Source organism: Nansenia antarctica (assembly GCF_963989245.1).
Source record: "Nansenia antarctica genome assembly, chromosome: 11".
Lineage (NCBI taxonomy): Eukaryota > Metazoa > Chordata > Actinopteri > Argentiniformes > Microstomatidae > Nansenia > Nansenia antarctica.
This window is the reverse complement of record NC_137681.1, coordinates 7,389,013-7,408,164: the sequence shown is the minus strand read 5'-3', so window position 1 is coordinate 7,408,164 and position 19,152 is coordinate 7,389,013. Positions and strand designations below refer to the sequence as shown.

Below are 19,152 nucleotides of genomic sequence, written 5' to 3'. Positions count from 1 at the left end.
AATAAAGAAATAAAGCAGACACTAAATATCTTGTTTGAGAACACAAGCTCAATTACTCAATTGACTTTTTTGGCTCTGTGAGGTGGTTGATAAATATAAGCTGGTGACTGGTCTGGAAGAGGAAATCAGAGGTGGGCTCCGGTTGTTTCGGAAGTGCAACTTATCCACAGTGTGGACGCAACGCACGTGGTCACAGGGGACTATATTTGTCTTTGATCCTGTAACTCTATGCTAAGGTCCCATGTTAAAGGTATATAAATAACCAGGTTTTCCCCTCCACAGTGTCTGTTTACATTTAGCCAGTGACGAAGCTAGCTTGTGTAAGGTGGAACGGATAGATTGTTCGTTTATTATCCTGAAGTTTGGAAAAAGCAAACAGGTATTGTCTCTGGTCAATTACTTTTTAGTGTAACCTGCAGGTTATTATTGATGATCTTTGTGCTCTCAATAGAATATGCATGATTTGTCCAATTTGACTCGAACCACCTTGAAGTTTGAGTGAAAAGGACATTCTCCGTTTTGCTCACTCCCCTGATTGTCGTTCTGTTCTTTTTGTAGCCCGAATTTGGACTCGCTATGGACCAACACCAGGACTACATGAACAACGCCCCCAACAGCTACAGCTACAACTCTGGGGACACCATGAGTGCTTCTATAGGAGGTATGACCATCAATGATCTACACCACCAGGAAAACGGGGTCCAGCTGGGACTCAGGAACCCTGGGGATGCCCCCATGAAAGGTCAGACACCTATTAGTCTCAGAGAAGCAGCTCAACTAGAACAGCAGTCAAAGAAACGCTTTGCGATCTGGCCTCATAATAATATCACGGCCAGGCTAGTCATCCCCAGCTTTCAATTGGCACACTCAGCTTTCAATTGGCACACACTCACCCCCCCCTGCACTCCCCTACAACTCTTCCCCTAGGTACTGCAATAGTTCTCAGTCAATTTGCGTAGTAAAATGAGGGTTAAAGGAGCAGGGCTTAAGTCTGTTGTAAATCTGCCGCCTTTGGCCACAGAGGAGAAATGTAGAAACCCCCCCCCTAAAATGGACTTGCGGTGTTGGACATTAGCTGTTGTGTTTCTGCCTGTGCGCCTGATTTGAAGAGGCAGCCACTAGAGACAAAAATATATAAGAACCTTGAAGGGAAAACTCCAGAGGATATCTTCATTAAAATTGCACAAACCATAAAGTCCGATTAGGGGTACATTATTCAGGAGTAAGACAACAAATTACTTCATTAGAACATCTTATTATAGCTTCACGCAAGCAAATATCTCAGATATGTGTGGACAGTGACACGATAGGAATCGCAGCCAAGAAGTATTATTCAGATCCCCAAACTCTAAACATCGCCGCCGCCTGTCTAAAAGAGGAGCATTCGACTAAAGATCATATGCCCGTTTCCTAGTCGTAGTCTATGCATTGAACAGGGCGAAGGCTGAGGCCTAGGCTTTTGATTGTGCTTTGTTTTAATCCCTGCTACGTAAAGAAAACAAGGCATGCTTGACTGGCGGTCTCTCCGATTGCAGCTGCACACTCTGCTCTGGAATCCAGGCATCTGGGTCAGGGCCTCAGTACGCACCCTGCCCCGCCATCCGCTATCACTGCTACCAATTCAGCCCAGAAACAATCATGCTTTCAGGACCGTGCGTAGTAGGCCATTGACCTACAAAAATGGTACATTTAATAATCACATTGATTCTCAATGGGATGCTAAAGCCAAGACGAGCGAAGGGAAGCAATGATAGGAAAAGTGCTTGGCTACAGTGATGATATCCGTCCCCTTGTAGGGTTGGCACACTGTACGCAGAAAAGCACAGTAGCTGTACTAACAGAGTAGTCAGTATTGCCATCCCTTCCACAATGACGACTGTTGTGTCAACGAAAATGCAACAACGGTAATAACCATCTCTTTTCATCCCTATGCACCCCATTGGTCTTTTGGCCGTGTAGTACGTAGCCTAGCGTTCCCCAGTTTACAGCCCTCATTAGTGCACTCGTTCTCCCCCTTCGGCCTCCCTATAACCCCTCGGAAGAGCAGGACGCCCTACTCAGAGTCAGGTTCCTCCACCACGTCACATAGTGAGTACCTCACACTTCACTCTTTAGTAGGTAGACCGTGATTTGGCCCGTAGTCAAGTGGAGAAGTAGACTGAAAGGTGAATGATTCCTATTTAAAAATCTAATTTCTATGATTATCCACTCATCTCAACTTCCAAGGGTTTTTTGAGTCCATATCGTGTTCGTAGAGGGTTAACTCGTAGTGAAGTCCAAGTGGAAGTGAACAGTGTCTGACAATTTAAGTCTCCAAAAACCCAGCAATATGTCCGTCAAGTATTTCACAGCCTGTAAAGCAACTACATGTATTTGGAAGCCATACATGTTCCCTGATTCAAGGCAAAAATGTATTCTCTCACAAGCCAAAACAATGGAACATCCCAGGCTAATAATGGTGGATTGCCAGGGGGAAATGGATAATCATAGAAATCCTTTAAAAAGGAGTCAAACAGTTTTGAGTGTTGTTTAGTGATAGATGAGAATCTCTAGATGTGTACAACTGTATTTTGGTTATATTTATCAATGTTTTAAAAGCTGGTCACTTCCTGATATAATTATATTTCAATTAAATATTGAGTTAGGGGTGCAAGAGCTGGTTGGAGGGTGCACATTAAGCTTGGATTTAGGGACTCAAAAATAATACCCAATGCCAAGGTATAAGGCTGTAATAAATACTTTTTTTTAGATTCCAGTTGACCGCGTTTGTTGACAGTCACTGCTCTGATCTCGATGAGCACATTTAGTTTTTGCTCTGCCAGTGTCCTGCTGCACTTGGTGAATCCATCTTTGCCCAGTCAAAGGACATCTAACCTAATTTCCAACTGAAAGCTTGCCTTTATGGTAAATGCTAAGTGGAATTCTTTGGATGATATGACACTGAGGTCATCCGGTTGAAGTTGTGATTTAAAACGGGTACGGTTAGGGTTAAGATTAGGGTTAGGGTAAGGGTTAGGGTTTAGGGTAGGGTCGTCATCGACCTTGCCTTTATCTCACAGTTGAGCCTGAGGGACCAACACCAGAGGAAAGAGGAGCTGAACCAGTGGTGTCTGAGCTCTCTGAACTAGAGGGCGCCCCCTGTGGTGAGGAGGTGCTACTAGGCACCTCTGATGAGGATGATGCTGGTATGCCTCCACTACCACCGCCCTTTGCATTCAGCTTGAATACCAAAGATTGCTACACATTAACTTGTATCCTAACTGCTGTTTTTTTGCTTCCACTATGTTTATAAATGTGTGTTTGTTTGCAAGATATCACTTTTAACATTACTTTAACTATTAATTTGTTTCAGAGCCATACACCTGGGAAAGCTTGCTTTGGTTTGCACCTTTTATTTGCCTTTACAGATAACTTTAAGAGCCTTCATTTACTAACCTCGACTTTCTTCTTAATTTAATTTAGTTTGGCCCACTTGCACACCATGCACGACCATGTTTATGGCAACATGTCGGTAATGAGGCTAGAAATTGCAGTAATGTTGCTCGCTCAAAACAGATCTAAAATTAGCTGTAAAAAAATGCTATGCAAAATGCTAAATGAATCTCCCCATTCTCCACAATAGCTTTGTATTGGGGAAGGGCCATGTGTCACTGACTAACAAGGAAAGAATGGTCCTCTGTGTTAGTAAGAATGAGCTGCGTTAGCCCCCCTCCAGTCTGAGTCAGACATGTTGATCAGGAATTTCACATTTACATTTTTGGCGTTCAGCAGACACCTTATTCCAAAGCGACTTACAATCAATACATTTGACTAAGCAAGTGAGTCATCAATCCACCAGTCGTAGCAGGAAAAGTAATCTAGCTCAGGCCCGGGGCCATTGGCAGTCTCAGTGATAGAAGGATTTTTATTTTTATTTTTTATATATAGGCACCGGAGAACAGAGAAACAGTACAAGGGGGGCAGTAAAAGTCTTAGGGGACACAGTAGAGGGGAAAAGCGGGTGTCTCACGAGACGCAGTGCTGGGGGGTAGTAGATGTCTCAGGAGGAGCAGTTAAGGTGTAACCTGAAGAGATGGATCATGAATAGTAAGCATTTGATGGGAGGTGTATTGCAGGTTGAAAGGTCCCGCCGATCTGTTAAACAGACCCTGAAATATATATTTTTTTTTAAACACAGCCGAGCCGCCAGAGGAAATACAAGATGAGGTGTAGTGTTGGACCAACCTTAACGTGAGGTGTAGTCAAATTCTCACTGCTAACCTGTCAATTCCCAAATGAAATTCTGGCCTTGATCTACCGTATGAGGCAAACGTATGGGAGACCGTTGGTGTTAACATTAGTTGTCGCGGGCGTGGTGCTTTAACTTTAATGACGCCGCACTTTGAAGATATGTAAAACTATTAACAAAGTTGTCTCCTTTGTCCCAGGACGATAATAATTGACTAATCATTTAGACTTTCAAATGAATATTACAAATATTAATCTATTGCTATTCTGTATCTATTCTTTCTTTCATTTTTCAATCATTTTTTTAAACATTTACCACAGTGCCTTGTGACTGCATAGGGTGATATCCACCTGCTGCCTATGTACAGTATGAACCATCACTAACATGTTGCGTAACCTTATTCCTGACTGAAAGCTTGCCTTTATCTCACAGTGGAGCCTGAGGAGCCAGCGCCAGAGGAAAGAGGAGCTGAACCACTGGTGTCTGAGCTCTCTGAACTAAAGGGCGCCCCCTGTGGTGAGGAGGTGCTACTAGGCACCTCTGGAGAGGATGCTGCTGGTATGCCTCCACTACCAACGCCCTTTGCATTCAGCTTGAATACTGTACCAAAAACTACTAACACAATTATTAAATTAAAAGTGCATAGCTTATTCTCTTTGTGTACATGACATGACATAATGGCTTTGGGTACAGTGTGTTGAATAAGCTTAATACTGTTTTGCTTAAACTATCTGTTTGTTTCAGAGCCATAACCTGAAGAGGTTTATTTTTTATGCTTTGCAAACTTTATTTGCTGAGGTTAATGGTCTTCACAGACTAACGTTTCTTTCCTTGCTTTAATTAATTAATATCTTCTTATGTTGACTTTTGATTTAACTCCCTAGGTGTGGAATTATTTACTGTGCCTTTGTTCTGTTGTCTGTGTGGTCAGGTGTCTAGCACATAATCACACAGCATGACGTCCTCCCTTGTTCATACACAATACCACTGCTACACTATCACTACTAGAAAAATAGTTTATATAATCAGGGCCTACCGTGTGTTGATCATGGATATTATACTAAGCATGAGAGAGAGAGGGAGAGAGTTTCAGAGAGGACAAACTGGGAAAGCTGACGATTGAAAGGTCCATGTGATCTGTTTAACAGATACAGGGTCCTCAGATATGGGGAATGAATGACACAATAATGGAGAACACAGCTGAACAACCAGAAGGAATACCAGGTTAGCAGGTTAGGTGTGGCGTTGGACCATGTAAGACTTCAATGAAAACATTGTGTTGGTCTCTCAGCACCTTAAGTCTCAGCACACATAGATACTCAGATTCAAATGAGGATGTTTCATTGAGTCTTCTTTAGAAATAAAGAGTTGCTGTGGCTTTGTGCATTAACCAAGGAATTTTTTTGGCATGTTGTTAAGTGTCCCAGGCTCCTTTGCTTTCTTTGCAGTGGTGTGGTTTCATGTTAAGTAGCCGTGGTGCAGATGTGTTTGACAAAGCCTAACAGATGATTGTCTTTTGTTCCTTCCCTCTGCATCCCCGTGTTTGAACAGCGACTGGTGGAGCAGCTACAACCGGTATGTACTGTATCTCATTTGAGACTATGTAGTTTGTAGTTGTACTAATACCTTTTTCAAGATACAAGCCGTTTTGATACACATTCATCTTCTCATTGTATGTTCTCTGAACACTATGGACATGTTTCCTGGACACAGATTAAGCCTACAGCTAGACTGAAAAGGTATCTTCAATGGAGGCTTCACTTGTGTTCGGTGAACCGTCCCTAGCTCAATTGTAGACTACAGAAGTTGTATCCGAGCAACATTTAACTGGATATTGTTTTGGTATTTCAATAGTCCCCACTGATAACATATTTGGGAGAGAATTGTTCTATGAGAACTGTTTAAAAGATGATTCAGAGGCCAATCAACAAGTTGAAAACACATTTTCCAACAAATGTACAGTATGACAGCACATGCATCACAGCACATTTGTCTGTTACATCAATGTTTCAGTCATTGTCCTATCTCTTCATTGTTTTGTGTTTATCCAGCTATGATGCATTATGTTCATCTTCACGTCATTTGTTTTGTAAAGCTTTAGAAAGCTTTACATGATTTGCTTTTCATAGCTGATGGACAGGCATCAGCTATGAAAAATGGACAGGCATTTTTTTTCTCCAGTTTTTGTTCTTTTTTTGTTCCAAATCATGGTCATAGAGCTCACTGTCAATTGTATTTCTCTTTTACTTCTCATTGAATTATATGTGACAGCAGCTGGTGAAAGTGGGAACTAGTCGACAACCGACCAAATGTTCAGACTTTTATTCTGAAAAATGTAAATGTGGATTCGGAATCCATTGCATTGCAATGTCTTGGCTTGACTAGCGAGTGTCATTGACTTTCAACAACGTTGACATTTATTCAAAGTTTTCAGAATAAAAAGTCTGAACATTTCGATTTTGGTTTCCGACTTGTTTTTACCAGCTGCTGTCACATATTTATTGGGGGAGATGGAAAAAGAGGGCTGTGAATGTCACCACTGTCACCCCTGTCACCATTAACCTGCTTTTCAAACAAACTAGAGGGGCATTGTGCAGGAGACCTCAGTGGACTCATGTTGGCTGCTAGTGGATCTGAGGGTTCTGAAGACAAAGCGATTGTTGACTTCATGGCCTTGGGAGCTTTCTGTTCTCCGGACTCTGGAGGAACCACGGAGGCTGGAGATTCAGGGGGTGTTCAGGAAGCAGGGAAGCAGTGTGGGAAGAGATTTAGTGACTCTCCATGGGCCTCTGATGACCAGGGCCATGGGTCAAAGGAGAGAGGGGATCTCTCAAAGTGGGACAATGCAGCGGATTCTCCGAAGGCTTTCAGTCTCGACGCGCCCGAGAGCCTGGCTGGACTGAGCGATCTGCCAGGCGTGTCGTTGGTCCGCAGCACGGCCTTGGAAGACCTCACGTCTATAGGACAGAAGAGACTGCTGTGGGTGACTGACGAAGGAGAGGACTCCTTCTCAAATGAAGCCACAAAACCTGGACTGGCTTTTGACTACGCTGAAGCTCTTCAGCAGCAGGCAGCTCCAGGTTCTTTCACTAGCTGGGACAATGGATCCATGCCGATCATTCCAGAAAGCCCAGATCCTAGACAGATTCAAAGTTTGTCCAATTCCCCCCACTTTGTTCCTGGGGACTCCATCATACCAGTGTCCCGAGGCACTGGCCATCAATCAGGAAATCTTGAAGAGGTGCCTGAGCCCATATCTAAGGGCACTAATGGATTCCAGAACCCAACACACATCAACGGGAACATCACTTCTGAGAGTGACAAACATTTGCAGACTGTGCTACCTGACAACGGTGTCATTAACTCTAAAACTGACACGGCATTACAAGGTGCAAGCTATACTTCCATGCCTGACGAACTTGTGGATGACTGTGAGGTGAGCAATGGCGTACAGTCCTCCAAGACAACCGAATTCAAGAAAACTCCCCAAGGTTCTCCTGCAAGAAAGTCATTGGTCCCAGTTGCTATATTCAAAGGTCTGTTTGCAGTTCTATTCACCAATCCCCAAACCAAATCTCTTTAGTTAATTCCTTCCACTTTTTTGATTTACAATACAGCTACTGTATGCTATGCAGCACTCCCTCTAAAAAAAACAAAACACTGTGGAAATAAGCGTTTGGCTGAAGAGAAGCTTGTTGTCCTAACCTCCCCACTTTCTGTTTCTGTTTCGTCTCTTCGTCTTGCAGCCCTATCCACCTTGATTTATGGATAGAGCCCAAATGTATTTGAGTGTTCCCACAAGTAATGTATGTACAGTATGTCACTCTGCATGTTTGTTAAGTCCTCCGCATCACCATCTTTGTATCGTGTTTCATTTTGTCTCCACTTCCACTTGTACACACAGATAAAAAACGAAATATACTTATTTGCCGTCTCAAAGTTCCTGCACTTGGTGGGTTACAAAGTGGCAATAAAGTAAGCAATTACAGAGCTTTTTTATGAAAAGATGAAAAGAAACACACAGGAACTAAGTCTCGGTCTCTCCTTTACTTCCATAGCTCCATCAAAGGTTGACAATGACACTGCAGAGAAGAAGGTAGGTGATTGAGCCAAAAGCAGATTTGCAAACTTGGTACACATGCCACTCATTTCCTGTTAATTAGTCATGTAATGCATGATTTCCCATCATTTACTTTAAAGGTTTTAGAATTTGGTTGTTTATTATTATTATAATCATTATTATTATTATTATTATTATTATTATTATTATTATTGTTATTATTATTATTATTATTATTATTATTATTATTATTATTATTATTATACACTCATTTCTTTCCTATGATATAAAGACACCCAAAACTGCCACCAAAGCTAGACCCACCTCTGCCCCTAAAAGACCCTTCCCAGTCAACAAGGCCCCCAAAACTCAGGTCCCCTTCAAAATTGAGTTCAACCTTCAAACTTCAACACCCATTAAAGCCAGTGATGTGATGGCCAGGCTACCCAGAGTAAGTATGGCCTAGGTCAGGTCATTCTCCGCGCATGGCTGAGTGTGGCACAAGCTAGACCTCTCCACCATCTTTACATCCTGAAATGATTGTATATCATTCAACGGATTGTTCATGATTTTGGATGTTATACATGCATATTTTAATTTTTGCTGTTAAATTAGTAAAGTGTATTATTATTATTGAACGGAGAACACTTACTAAGACTTACTGGTTATTACTTTTGAGCCACTGAGCTGCAGCAAACTGTTTCAAGAAGGGAAATATGACATGGAAAGTGTCTGAATATGACATATGGAAAGTGTCTGAATGAATCAACCAATCTAGATAAGCGGAAAATTAGGTACAATGCCGAAAAAAATCATGAACTATCCCTATAGCTAACCCTAACACTCACTAACCCCAGCCATGTCAGCTGTTTTTGCAACCAGTCATGATTGAGGGTGGATTAAAAGGGTTTGAATGTAATAATATAGATTATATTTGTTACATTCCAGACCGGTAATCTCTACTAATGACTGAGGGTAATGTCCTTTGTTTGGTAAGGTTTGGCAACGCTCTTGAATGCATTTAGGCTACAGCAAGCCATGAGGAGCTCTTTCCATTTCTCTTTCAATTGCAGCTTTCAAGGAACTTTAGGTTAAGTGGAGAATGCTTGTCACTAATTGTCACTAATGTCATTCAATCATGTGTTTGTTTGTCTGGGGACGGATAGACTACAGGTGGTGCCAGGCCTCAGGCCCCCGGGACTAAGATCCCTGCTAAAACCCCGATTCCATCAGGTGTGTTGCTACTGCATATGAATGGATGAATGAATGAATGAATGAATGAATGATCTTTATTGTCATTGTAACAGGTACAACGAAATTTAAATGCAAGCCCTAGGTGCTAACAATCAACACAGTCCTAAGATAATTTAAAAAACAAGAATGAGACATAAATAGACATAAATAGGGGTGGATATAAATAAAAATAGGGGGATAAGTGATCGGTAGACATCTGAGAATGTATCTATTATGTGTATCTATTATGTGAACTTCTATACTTATACACTATATGGCCTATTCACAGGGGGTATAGACATTGCCAAACCACTGATTAATGTCCAATTTGTGGTGTTTTTGTAATACAGCAGGTGCTAAGAAACCACCCTCGAGCAATGACAAAGGTAAAGACAGAAAATTACAAATTTAAAGCTAAATATAGTCCAATTCAAGGCACAAGACATAATGGCACTTTTCCACTGTCACTTTTGGCACCAGTGCTTAGCCCAAAGACCTTCTTGTTTACATGTTCGAGAACGGCCCATAAAAAGCAAAGGGTCATGGCACCAAGACCCTACCCTGACCTGGGACCTTGGGGAGATTTTGGAGACTTTTTTGGGGACTGCTACTTGTTATGTTACAAAAGCACAAACACATTTATTTTTCTTTTAGGGGGGGTAGATCAGCATTGAAAAGTAGTCAATATAATTACATTTCTATCTAATGGCAATGCTTGCATTATTTCTAGCCCCCCCCCCTTTTTTTTTTTGCTGCCCCAACCCTCCCCTCAAATGGAAGACACTCAATTCTACTTAATGTATCTATTCACTTGGTATGGTACATACATACATACACCTACACACATACACATACGTATATAAACTGTTTAAAGCCACATTTAGAAGCATTTACATGCACTATTATGTTAGCACAGGGGAATAAGCACTCAATGGGTAAGCAAGCACCCATTTAATATCATGAGTCATGTGACTGGCTCATCAAGGCTGCCTTGCTAACTGAACAATCTAGGCTAATTTTCTTACATTTCCAAACTAAATAAATTCCTCACATTCAACCACAGAACTCATTTGCTAGTTTCAAAGTCATGCTACTAAGAAATAATTCACTGGAGAAAAAACATGACAATTATTACAGTTATTGTTTCAGCAATAAGCAATTACCGTCATTGTAGTCATGTCAATTATGTCATTATTAATTAGTCCGTTTCTGGCGACATTGATAGTTTGATCCTCCCTGCTCTCCCCAGGACCTGAGAATCACTCTAGCTGGTGGAAATATAACGCACACAAAAAACCACCAGTGCTCTAGCCCCAAAAAGGTCTAGGACCCAGTCTCTAGTGGAAAAGCGCCATAAGGGGTCTTGGATAAAGCTAATTTCATAACTTTAAAAACACCATGGCCCAACCCACAATTTTTTTTTTTTTTTTCAATGGCCTCTTAAAATTAAAGATAAGAATCTTAAAAAGTTCTATGTTAATAATAACATATAGATTTTTATTCATTCATCTGGCTCTTCACTCTGCACTCTACCCTTTACCCCGTTACCCTTTCAACCCTCTTTCAGACGACACCAGTGGGAAGAGCAGCCCTGGTACTCCCAAGTCTCCCTCCGCCAAAGCCCTTCCCGGGAAGCCCTTGGCTGTGGCTACCAATCAAGTGAAGAAGGTTGCGGTGGTGCGTACCCCGCCCAAGTCCCCTGGCTCCCTGAAGAGCCGCCCGCCTGCCCCCCTGACCCCCGCGGTCCCTATGCCGGACCTAAAGAACGTCAGGTCCAAGATCGGCTCCACTGACAACATTAAACACCAGCCTGGAGGAGGCAGGGTAAGAATAGGTGTAATTGTGTTAGTACACTGCAATGTGCCTTACATAACTTGTTTTCTATTCCAGTTCCCTGATTCACTGACACTGTCCCTGTCCCCCCCCCCCCCCCCATCTGCTCTAGTGTTTTGCACAGAAGTGGTGGTTGTGTGTAGTTAGCTTTCAGCTTTTCTTAGCTTTTTTTTTACGGAATAGACTAAAGTAGCGGATCTGTAGGTGGTGCTAACCGATGCTTTCTAGTATTCAGGCCAATCATGTACATTTCTTTGAGGCTTATACATCTTTCTGACTGTGCTGAAGATCTGTGGGGAGGCTGGGTGTTTCTGACAGCAGCTGGTGAAAGGTGGAACAAGTCAGCAACCAACCGATGTTCAGACTTTTATTCTGAAAAATGTAACTCACCGAATCCATTGCATTGCAGGCTAAAGAAGGTCTACGACCAAAAGCTTGCAATAAATGAATGACTTTTGCACAGATCTGAGTGTGTGGATGCTGCTTTTTTTCACTCAGCGTTTCAGTAAAACAATGTGTTTTGAATCAGTGCTCTTATGAAGGTGATTTGAAATAAACCCAAAAAAACGTTGTTGAAAATCAATGACACGCTCGCTAGTCAAGCCAAAATATGGCAATGCAATGGATTCAGTGAGTTACATTTTTCAAATAAAAGTCTGAACATTTGGATTAGTTGCCGACTTGTTCCCCCTTTCACCAGCTGCTGTCACATTTGTTATGTACAAATAAAGGTCTGCATCCATTTCCAATGCTATCCGCTCTCACATTTCGGTCCTCTGCCTTGAAACTCTGAAGGATAACAGCCTCTTCTTCCCCTACCTCTACCTCTTTTCAGGTGCAAATACTTGAGAAGAAGATGGACTTAAGTAGTGTACAGTCTAAGTGTGGCTCCAAAGACAATGTGAAACATGTCCCCGGAGGTGGCAATGTGAGTAACTAAAGAGATGAACTCAACACCATCGTCTTGAGTATCTCCACAGTTATGATCATCAAAGCAAAAACATTGGAAATAAAATACGCCTTCTGTGCCGGTTCTTTTGTCCTTGCTCTTCCTAAGATAAATGATCATAGGTTCACTAACTTGACAATGTACTGCATTAAGTATTGAGTAACTAAGTGAGTCAAATTATCTCTAGATCTCGAGATGTTCACATCCCAACAAAGAGTTCAAATTCCTCTTTCAGCGTGGTCCTCACCTGCAGCCTTGCTGCGTTTATTTACTACAGGGTGACACTCGCTTCCCTCTACTTCTTTCAGGTCCAAATACTTGAAAAGAAGTTGGACGTAAGCAATGTCGTGGCTCGCTGTGGCTCCAAAGACAACATGAAGCACACTCCCGGAGGAGGCAGGGTGAGTAGCAGTGCTCTCAGCTTATGTTTGACTTTTCTTGTCAAGACAAAAATCTCTCTCACACAATACCTATCCATCTATCTAATACAATCTGCTCAATCAGTGCCTCATCTATCTGGCAATTTCTGGAAACACCCATGCTCTCAGTAGCCTCATCAAGGCCAATTGATTTTCCATAGTCAGGTCCTCATTGGGCCAAATAGGACTAGGGGCCTACTTTAGATTGAGGGTGGACTTTTTCCAACACCCAAGTACTTAGGTTGGCTAGTTAACATGGTGGGTGGCTAGCTATGTATTGTTAGCGTATAGTTTGCCATGAACCTCAGAATGTAAACGAACTGGAGATCATAATACTGGGCTAATTTGGAAGCACAGCTGTACAAATATGGTTCTTCACTGCAGGGCTCTGAGCGCCGACTGGCCACTAGTTAGCATGCAGCACGGGCACCACTCTGTGGAAAGCCAGCTGGTGATAGAACCTAGTTTCTTTGAATCTAGTTATATAACAGACTATTACTGTAGCTCAGTCGTCATCAGATTTCACTCACCGTCTCAGCTTTCATCATCTGCAGCTTTCATGCTGCTTTCGATTCCTCCAGTATCACAGGTTTCTTCCCCTAACTCTGCTGCACCGTTTCAGGTAAAACAATACTTGATCAGAACATGGACGTTGAATCTTCCTTTGCATCGATTGGCTTAAACCGGCTTAATCTATCAACCAATCGTCTCCCACAACACCTCCCCCCCAGTGCTTGCATCATGTGTTGGATGTGTGATTCACTATAACCAGTGGTGGTCTAGTCTAGTGGATAGTGAGTTGGACTGGTGATTGGAAGGTTGTGAGTTCAAATCCCACCTGAAACAACAACACCACCACTAGTGTGCCCTTGAGTAAGGCACTTAGCCCTCAGTTACTCCAGGGAGAACGTCCCTGTAATTGTACCGGTAAGTCGCTTTGGCTTAAAAGCGTCTGCTAAATGGCAAATTATCTTATAATGTAAATAATGACTCACTCCCACTAAGGCCAGGTTTATTCCAGTTTTATATGCGCTGTGCAATAGTAAAGGATGAGTCTTGATCATCATCAAAGCAACCTTTGGTAAGAAAAATCGAGTTATTGTCTACCGCCCCCAGCCCTCCCCCCCATCACCTGGTTAAGTCTTATGAATATATTGTACCCCTCTTCGAAGCACATTCAACATATTCCTTCATGACTTTCTCCTCTGGAACAATGGTCCTCATTCGCCAGCCTCGGCTGCTTTTGGGTTTCCCTAAGGTAACAGTCTCTTTCCCTGCATCTGCACTCCTTTCCAGGTACAAATACTTGAAAAGAAGTTGGATGTAAGCTATGTCCAGTCTCGCTGTGGCTCCAAAGATAATATAAAACATGTACCCGGAGGTGGGAATGTGAGTAACGGGAATAACCCATAACCCCCCTGCAGTTGTGCAGCTCTTTCCAAAACCCTTCCCTAATTCCAACTAGAATAATCTGCATCTTCATAGAGGAACTCTGACACTGTTGCACGAAAATCCCCTGTCGACTACTGTGTGTTCTATCCGTTTCAGTCTGAGAACACAAATCCCCCCCACTTCTCAACTGCGAGATATTAACACGTCACTTTACCAATTGTCATAAAGCCTATATGAACAGCAATGAGCATACCGTATGTAGAACATTAGCAGAGATATCGGTGAGATGATTCAACACTGTTCTGTTGCATAATGCTGTACACACTGCATTGGCTAGCTTGTCGGCTTGTCATCTAGCTGACCTAAATTGCTGCCTGTGTCAGTCAGAACTCTGTTATATCATATGACATTAGTCACAACTTACTAATGAAATCTTATGTAATGCTCATGGCAACCTAAAGTAGGCTTGATGACATATCCCCCGGAATCTGTGTCTGTTAATTTCCCTGTGTTTGGTGACGAGATCAGCAATAGTTCACTTGACCTTCAGATAACATGCATGGAGTACTTGGCCTTGTGCATTGTGAGTGCGGCGGCCACACTGATCAACCGACCCTAGACAGGTCAATTATCTAATATGAATTGCACTTCAGTTGTCAAGCGCTGTTAGATATCATATTTAGTTTTGATTTAGTTAACGGTAGCGATGCCAATTGTAAATAATAGAATATGACATTTGAAGCAAAGTTATGAAGTAAAACAATGTGCACACAATGGAATATCCAACGGGACAGCCATCTCTTACCAACAGAGTGTGTCTGTCCTCCGCCCCTGCTAGCGTAGAGGCTAGCATAGTGAGCAGCAGAGAGGCTAACGTAGTGATCAGCAGAGAGGTGACATCACTGAGGAGACAGGGAGCTTTGTGTCAGGAGACGCCAGCCGAACCCCTCATCCTGGGAGCCTGTGATGAGGTCATATGGTGTCATATCTGAGCTTGTATTGTAATGCGCGGCTGATGAACATGGTATTTATCTAAAAGTAACATTAGCAGTTATTCAAAATTAGACTGGGTCCAATTTACTGCTAGGAAACGTCTCCAACAATGTCTTTCTTTTTGGTAAAGCAGTGTTTAATGATATTGTAATCAATTGTAACCGTTTACTGTAGTTTTCTACAAAAGCAGTTTCAATGTGGGACATTTAAAGATGTCAAGCTGGTTGAAGAACTGGTTGATCAAAATGTAACTATTGACTTCAAATGTACAGTTATATGAGCAAGGTCAAAGGGTCACTCAGGGTTTGGTAAATACATTTTTGGACTTAAAATGAATGATATATAGCCTTTTATTCTTCTAGAATATAACTTTCATATTGCATCCACTGTGTTGTTGTTTGAATCCCAGATTGCCCCTTTAACGTAGCAAGTCAGTCTAGTACGTAACTGAGTGTTTCTGTGTGTGGTGTGTTAACAGTGTTTTACTCCTCCCAATAACCCTCTTAAACTAACAGGTCAATGCTAAGAGGCCAGTGCAAGTTCCTACTATATGTGGTTGCATGCATTAGCAGGTCAACAATAATACTTTACCGGCAAAGAAACTATTCAATAAACAATGTATTGTTATTTTATCTTTTATCTCTCCGCACAGGTTCAAATTGTCCACAAAAAGATTGATCTGAGTAATGTTCAATCGAAATGTGGTTCTAAAGACAACATCCGTCATAAGCCAGGTAATTACTTCTTCGACCTTCTCCATGCAAGACGATGCATTGTTAAACATCCTCATTATTGTCATATATCCTGGTAAAGGTTTAAGGGGACCCACAGTGTTTTGTGCACTGGAGGTGGTTTGGTGAGCCACTGTATGAGGAGTAACTGTGCCTGAAGATTTGCTTTAGCTCCCCAAATTAATACCTAGTCTGTAGCTCAGCCATCCGACGAGCTAATACCTAGCGACGAGACCTGCTGGGTCTGATACTGGTTGGTCACACCGGCTGTGACCTGGATGGGTATCTATTTGCAAGGAGGGGGGAGGTCAAACGGGTGTGAAGCGTCATTAGATTAGATTAGATTAGATTAGATTCCACTTTACTGTCATTGCATTGAGTACAAGTACCAGACAACGAAACGCAGTCACAGTATTATGTCGGTTAACCACCATGTGATGAGTCATCTTGCATGAGACCTGGAGATTATAGCGTTAGCTCTCTGAGATAATACTGAGGCTGGCTAACACAATCTGGAAGCGACTCATGTTCTACTACTGGTCACCCACATGCTTGAGTTAAGAGGGGTAAAATGTCAGCCAAAGTGACATCAATAAGCAATAATAAAAAAAAAAGTTTATTACATGCATCATTTAGTTTTTTGTGCATCCATTTTGCCTTACAGTACTTTTTTTATTTTTTTACTTTTGCAATTTAGGTGGAGGAAATTTTGAGATGAAGACGGAGAAATTAGATTTCAAGGTTGAATCGAAGGTCGGCTCTCTGTCCAACATCGGGCATGTGGCTGGAGGTGGAGGGCGGAGGGTAAGATGACAGGCAGTTGTTCTTGAAGATTGTTGCAATTTCCCTGGATTACACATTACATATCACACAGCCCCAGTATCTGTGATTGTGTGCTTTCTACATTTTCACCTTGTACCGCAACATTTCTCTATTGCTTGCTCCAGGCCTTGCGATTATGGAAACATAGAGCTGAATGGAAATTAATGATTGCAACAGTCTCATAAATCAAATATCGTTTTTTCAATTATCTGCTAACACGATGCTATGTGCTATGTGTGTCACATTGCAAAATGGCATTGTGCAAAACACATGTGCCAGACATTCATTTGGAATGGTTTGTTTATAGTTGTTTTGTTTATTATGTTAGATCCGTATAGAGAGTTCATGCGTCACACAGCACATACTTGTGTGTAACTACTTAAAAGTGCATTAATAGTATTGTTGTATGATGTTCCCATTTCTGCATTCTACTATTGACACACACAAGGGTTTAGGAATCTTGGCCTTTTCCACAAGAGGCTGTAAGCCAACTGAAACATGCGCAGACTAAAAGCACACAGCCCTGCATCAGTCAGTCCCCTGGGTGACTGTGGCTGCCTAACCCCTGCTCTCCTTCCCCCTCTCTCATCCCCTCTCCATCCTCCCCCTCTCTCATCCTGTCTCCATCCCCCTCTCTCTCATCCCCCCTCCTCCCCTGCCTGTTTGGTGTCATCCATTTCTCTTACCGCTCACATACTAAAATACTGGCTTCCTGCTTCTCTCACCACAATCTCTTAGCCTAACCATCTTGGCTCGTCCCCCCTGATCTGCTCCATTAGCTGCACACAACTACGTATCCATGGCTTCTAGCACTTTCTTCATGCCTTAACCCCTAACCCCCCCACCCCCTCCACCCCACCCCACCCGCAGTATCTTTAGATTGTTTTCCCTAAATGAATAATCATCTAACATTCACTTCACCCCCAGTACATGGTTTTGTTTGAGAGCATCATCGTCATATTCATCAATTCATTTAGTATTTCACACATTTTGTTTTTGTTTTGTTTTTCATTATGTTGACCCCCATCACGTTGTTTTTGTTGCATGCTTTGTCACCCCCACCTCACTGGGGGGTACCTCTGTAGAGAGAGAAGGGGAAAGAAGCAGAAGGGTGTTCCAAAGACAGCCCCTCAAATGGGAGCATGTCCAGCCCTTCCCCTGCAGACACCCCCCCACAGTCACCTCAGCCACCCCCCTCAGCCCCCGTCACACCCATCCTGATGAACCCCCTCATAAAGATTGAGGACTCCTGTAAGTACGTAACATCCAAGAGTGGGGGGGAACGTGATCTGTTACTAACTGTGATATACTAAGCATTATAGTGTATCCCCGTCAGAGCGCAAAGAACATTATCTCAATTCACCTCTTCCACCATGCTTTAACCACCAGAGGGTGCCCAAATAATATCAGAACAAATATGAGAATATTTTGTTACTGCATGGCTTGATCATTTGGTTTAACCTAATGAAATAAACCATCTGAAAAAATAAATGATTTGAAATAACAGTATTTTACCGCAGATAATTAGCCAAACAACTTTGACATGTGTCGGACCCCAGGAAGACTAGCTCATGTCATAGCATTAGCTAATGGGGATCCTAATAAACAAACAAACAAACATGCACTTTCTTTGTCAATAACATTAATCAACCAATGAAACGGTCTTGACCCACGATCCAGCAAAACCATTACGCTTACAAGTGTGTCGAGGATGTTGACGTACGTGTCTGTTGGCAGATTGAGAGCCACAAGCTGACGTTCCGCGAAACGGCCAAGGCCCGTACTGACCACGGCGCCGAGATCGTCTCTCTGGAAGACGATCCCCAGCAACTCAGCACCATGTCCTCCTCCGGCAGCATCAACATGGTGGATTCACCTCAGCTCTCCACACTAGCCGACCAGGTGTCTGCCTCTCTGGCGCAGCAAGGCTTGTGATCGCACACCTGAACCGTCGAGACCCCAACAACCACATTACCACGTAGGAGTCGTGACGCCTTCCTCGTCATTTTCACAGAACTTTTCTAGCTACCCCATATCACTGTTTGTCTTCACTGACATTTTTGAATTGAAACTGTTCTTGAGGTATTATCATTAGAAAATAGGTCTTAAAAAGAGAAATCCAAGTATAGGCCAAACAAAGTTCTGTCATCCATGTCTGTGGTTGTTTGATATTTCTTTGCCATTCATATTTCTACCTTTTGTAAGTGTCAATTTAAGAGTTTATTGATCAAGAAAGAGCAGCACCCTGGACATCATCTTAACATTTGTATCCATATATTAATTGCGTCTTTAAAAACGAATTGCACTGTCACTATGACTGCGAAGCCCTTAAATTGATTAGCCTACTACATTTTCAATGTGCAAATTATCTTTCATGAGCATATCCTGGATGGCTTTGTGATAGCTTGCATGGAAAACTGGATTGAGACATGGGACATGGGAGGCCCCACGTTTTAAAACGTAGTGAACACAAGAGAACACATTCAGTTACA

General features: G+C 42.4%; 1 protein-coding gene across 1 annotated transcript; it reads left to right on the top strand.

Moving 5' to 3' along the window:
- Nucleotides 1-576: 576 nt before the first annotated feature.
- Nucleotides 577-18,595, top strand: LOC308167523 (uncharacterized protein; the record flags this gene model as incomplete). The annotated part of the gene is made up of 12 exons (XM_080541940.1): nt 577-742; nt 3,060-3,185; nt 4,661-4,786; nt 6,811-7,664; nt 9,455-9,521; nt 11,089-11,345; nt 12,190-12,282; nt 12,612-12,704; nt 14,019-14,111; nt 15,760-15,841; nt 16,536-16,642; nt 18,398-18,595. 12 exons carry the CDS (start codon nt 577-579, stop codon nt 18,593-18,595), a joined length of 2,262 nt encoding a protein of 753 aa, XP_080398066.1.
- Between the last annotated feature and the right edge of the window lie 557 nt (nt 18,596-19,152).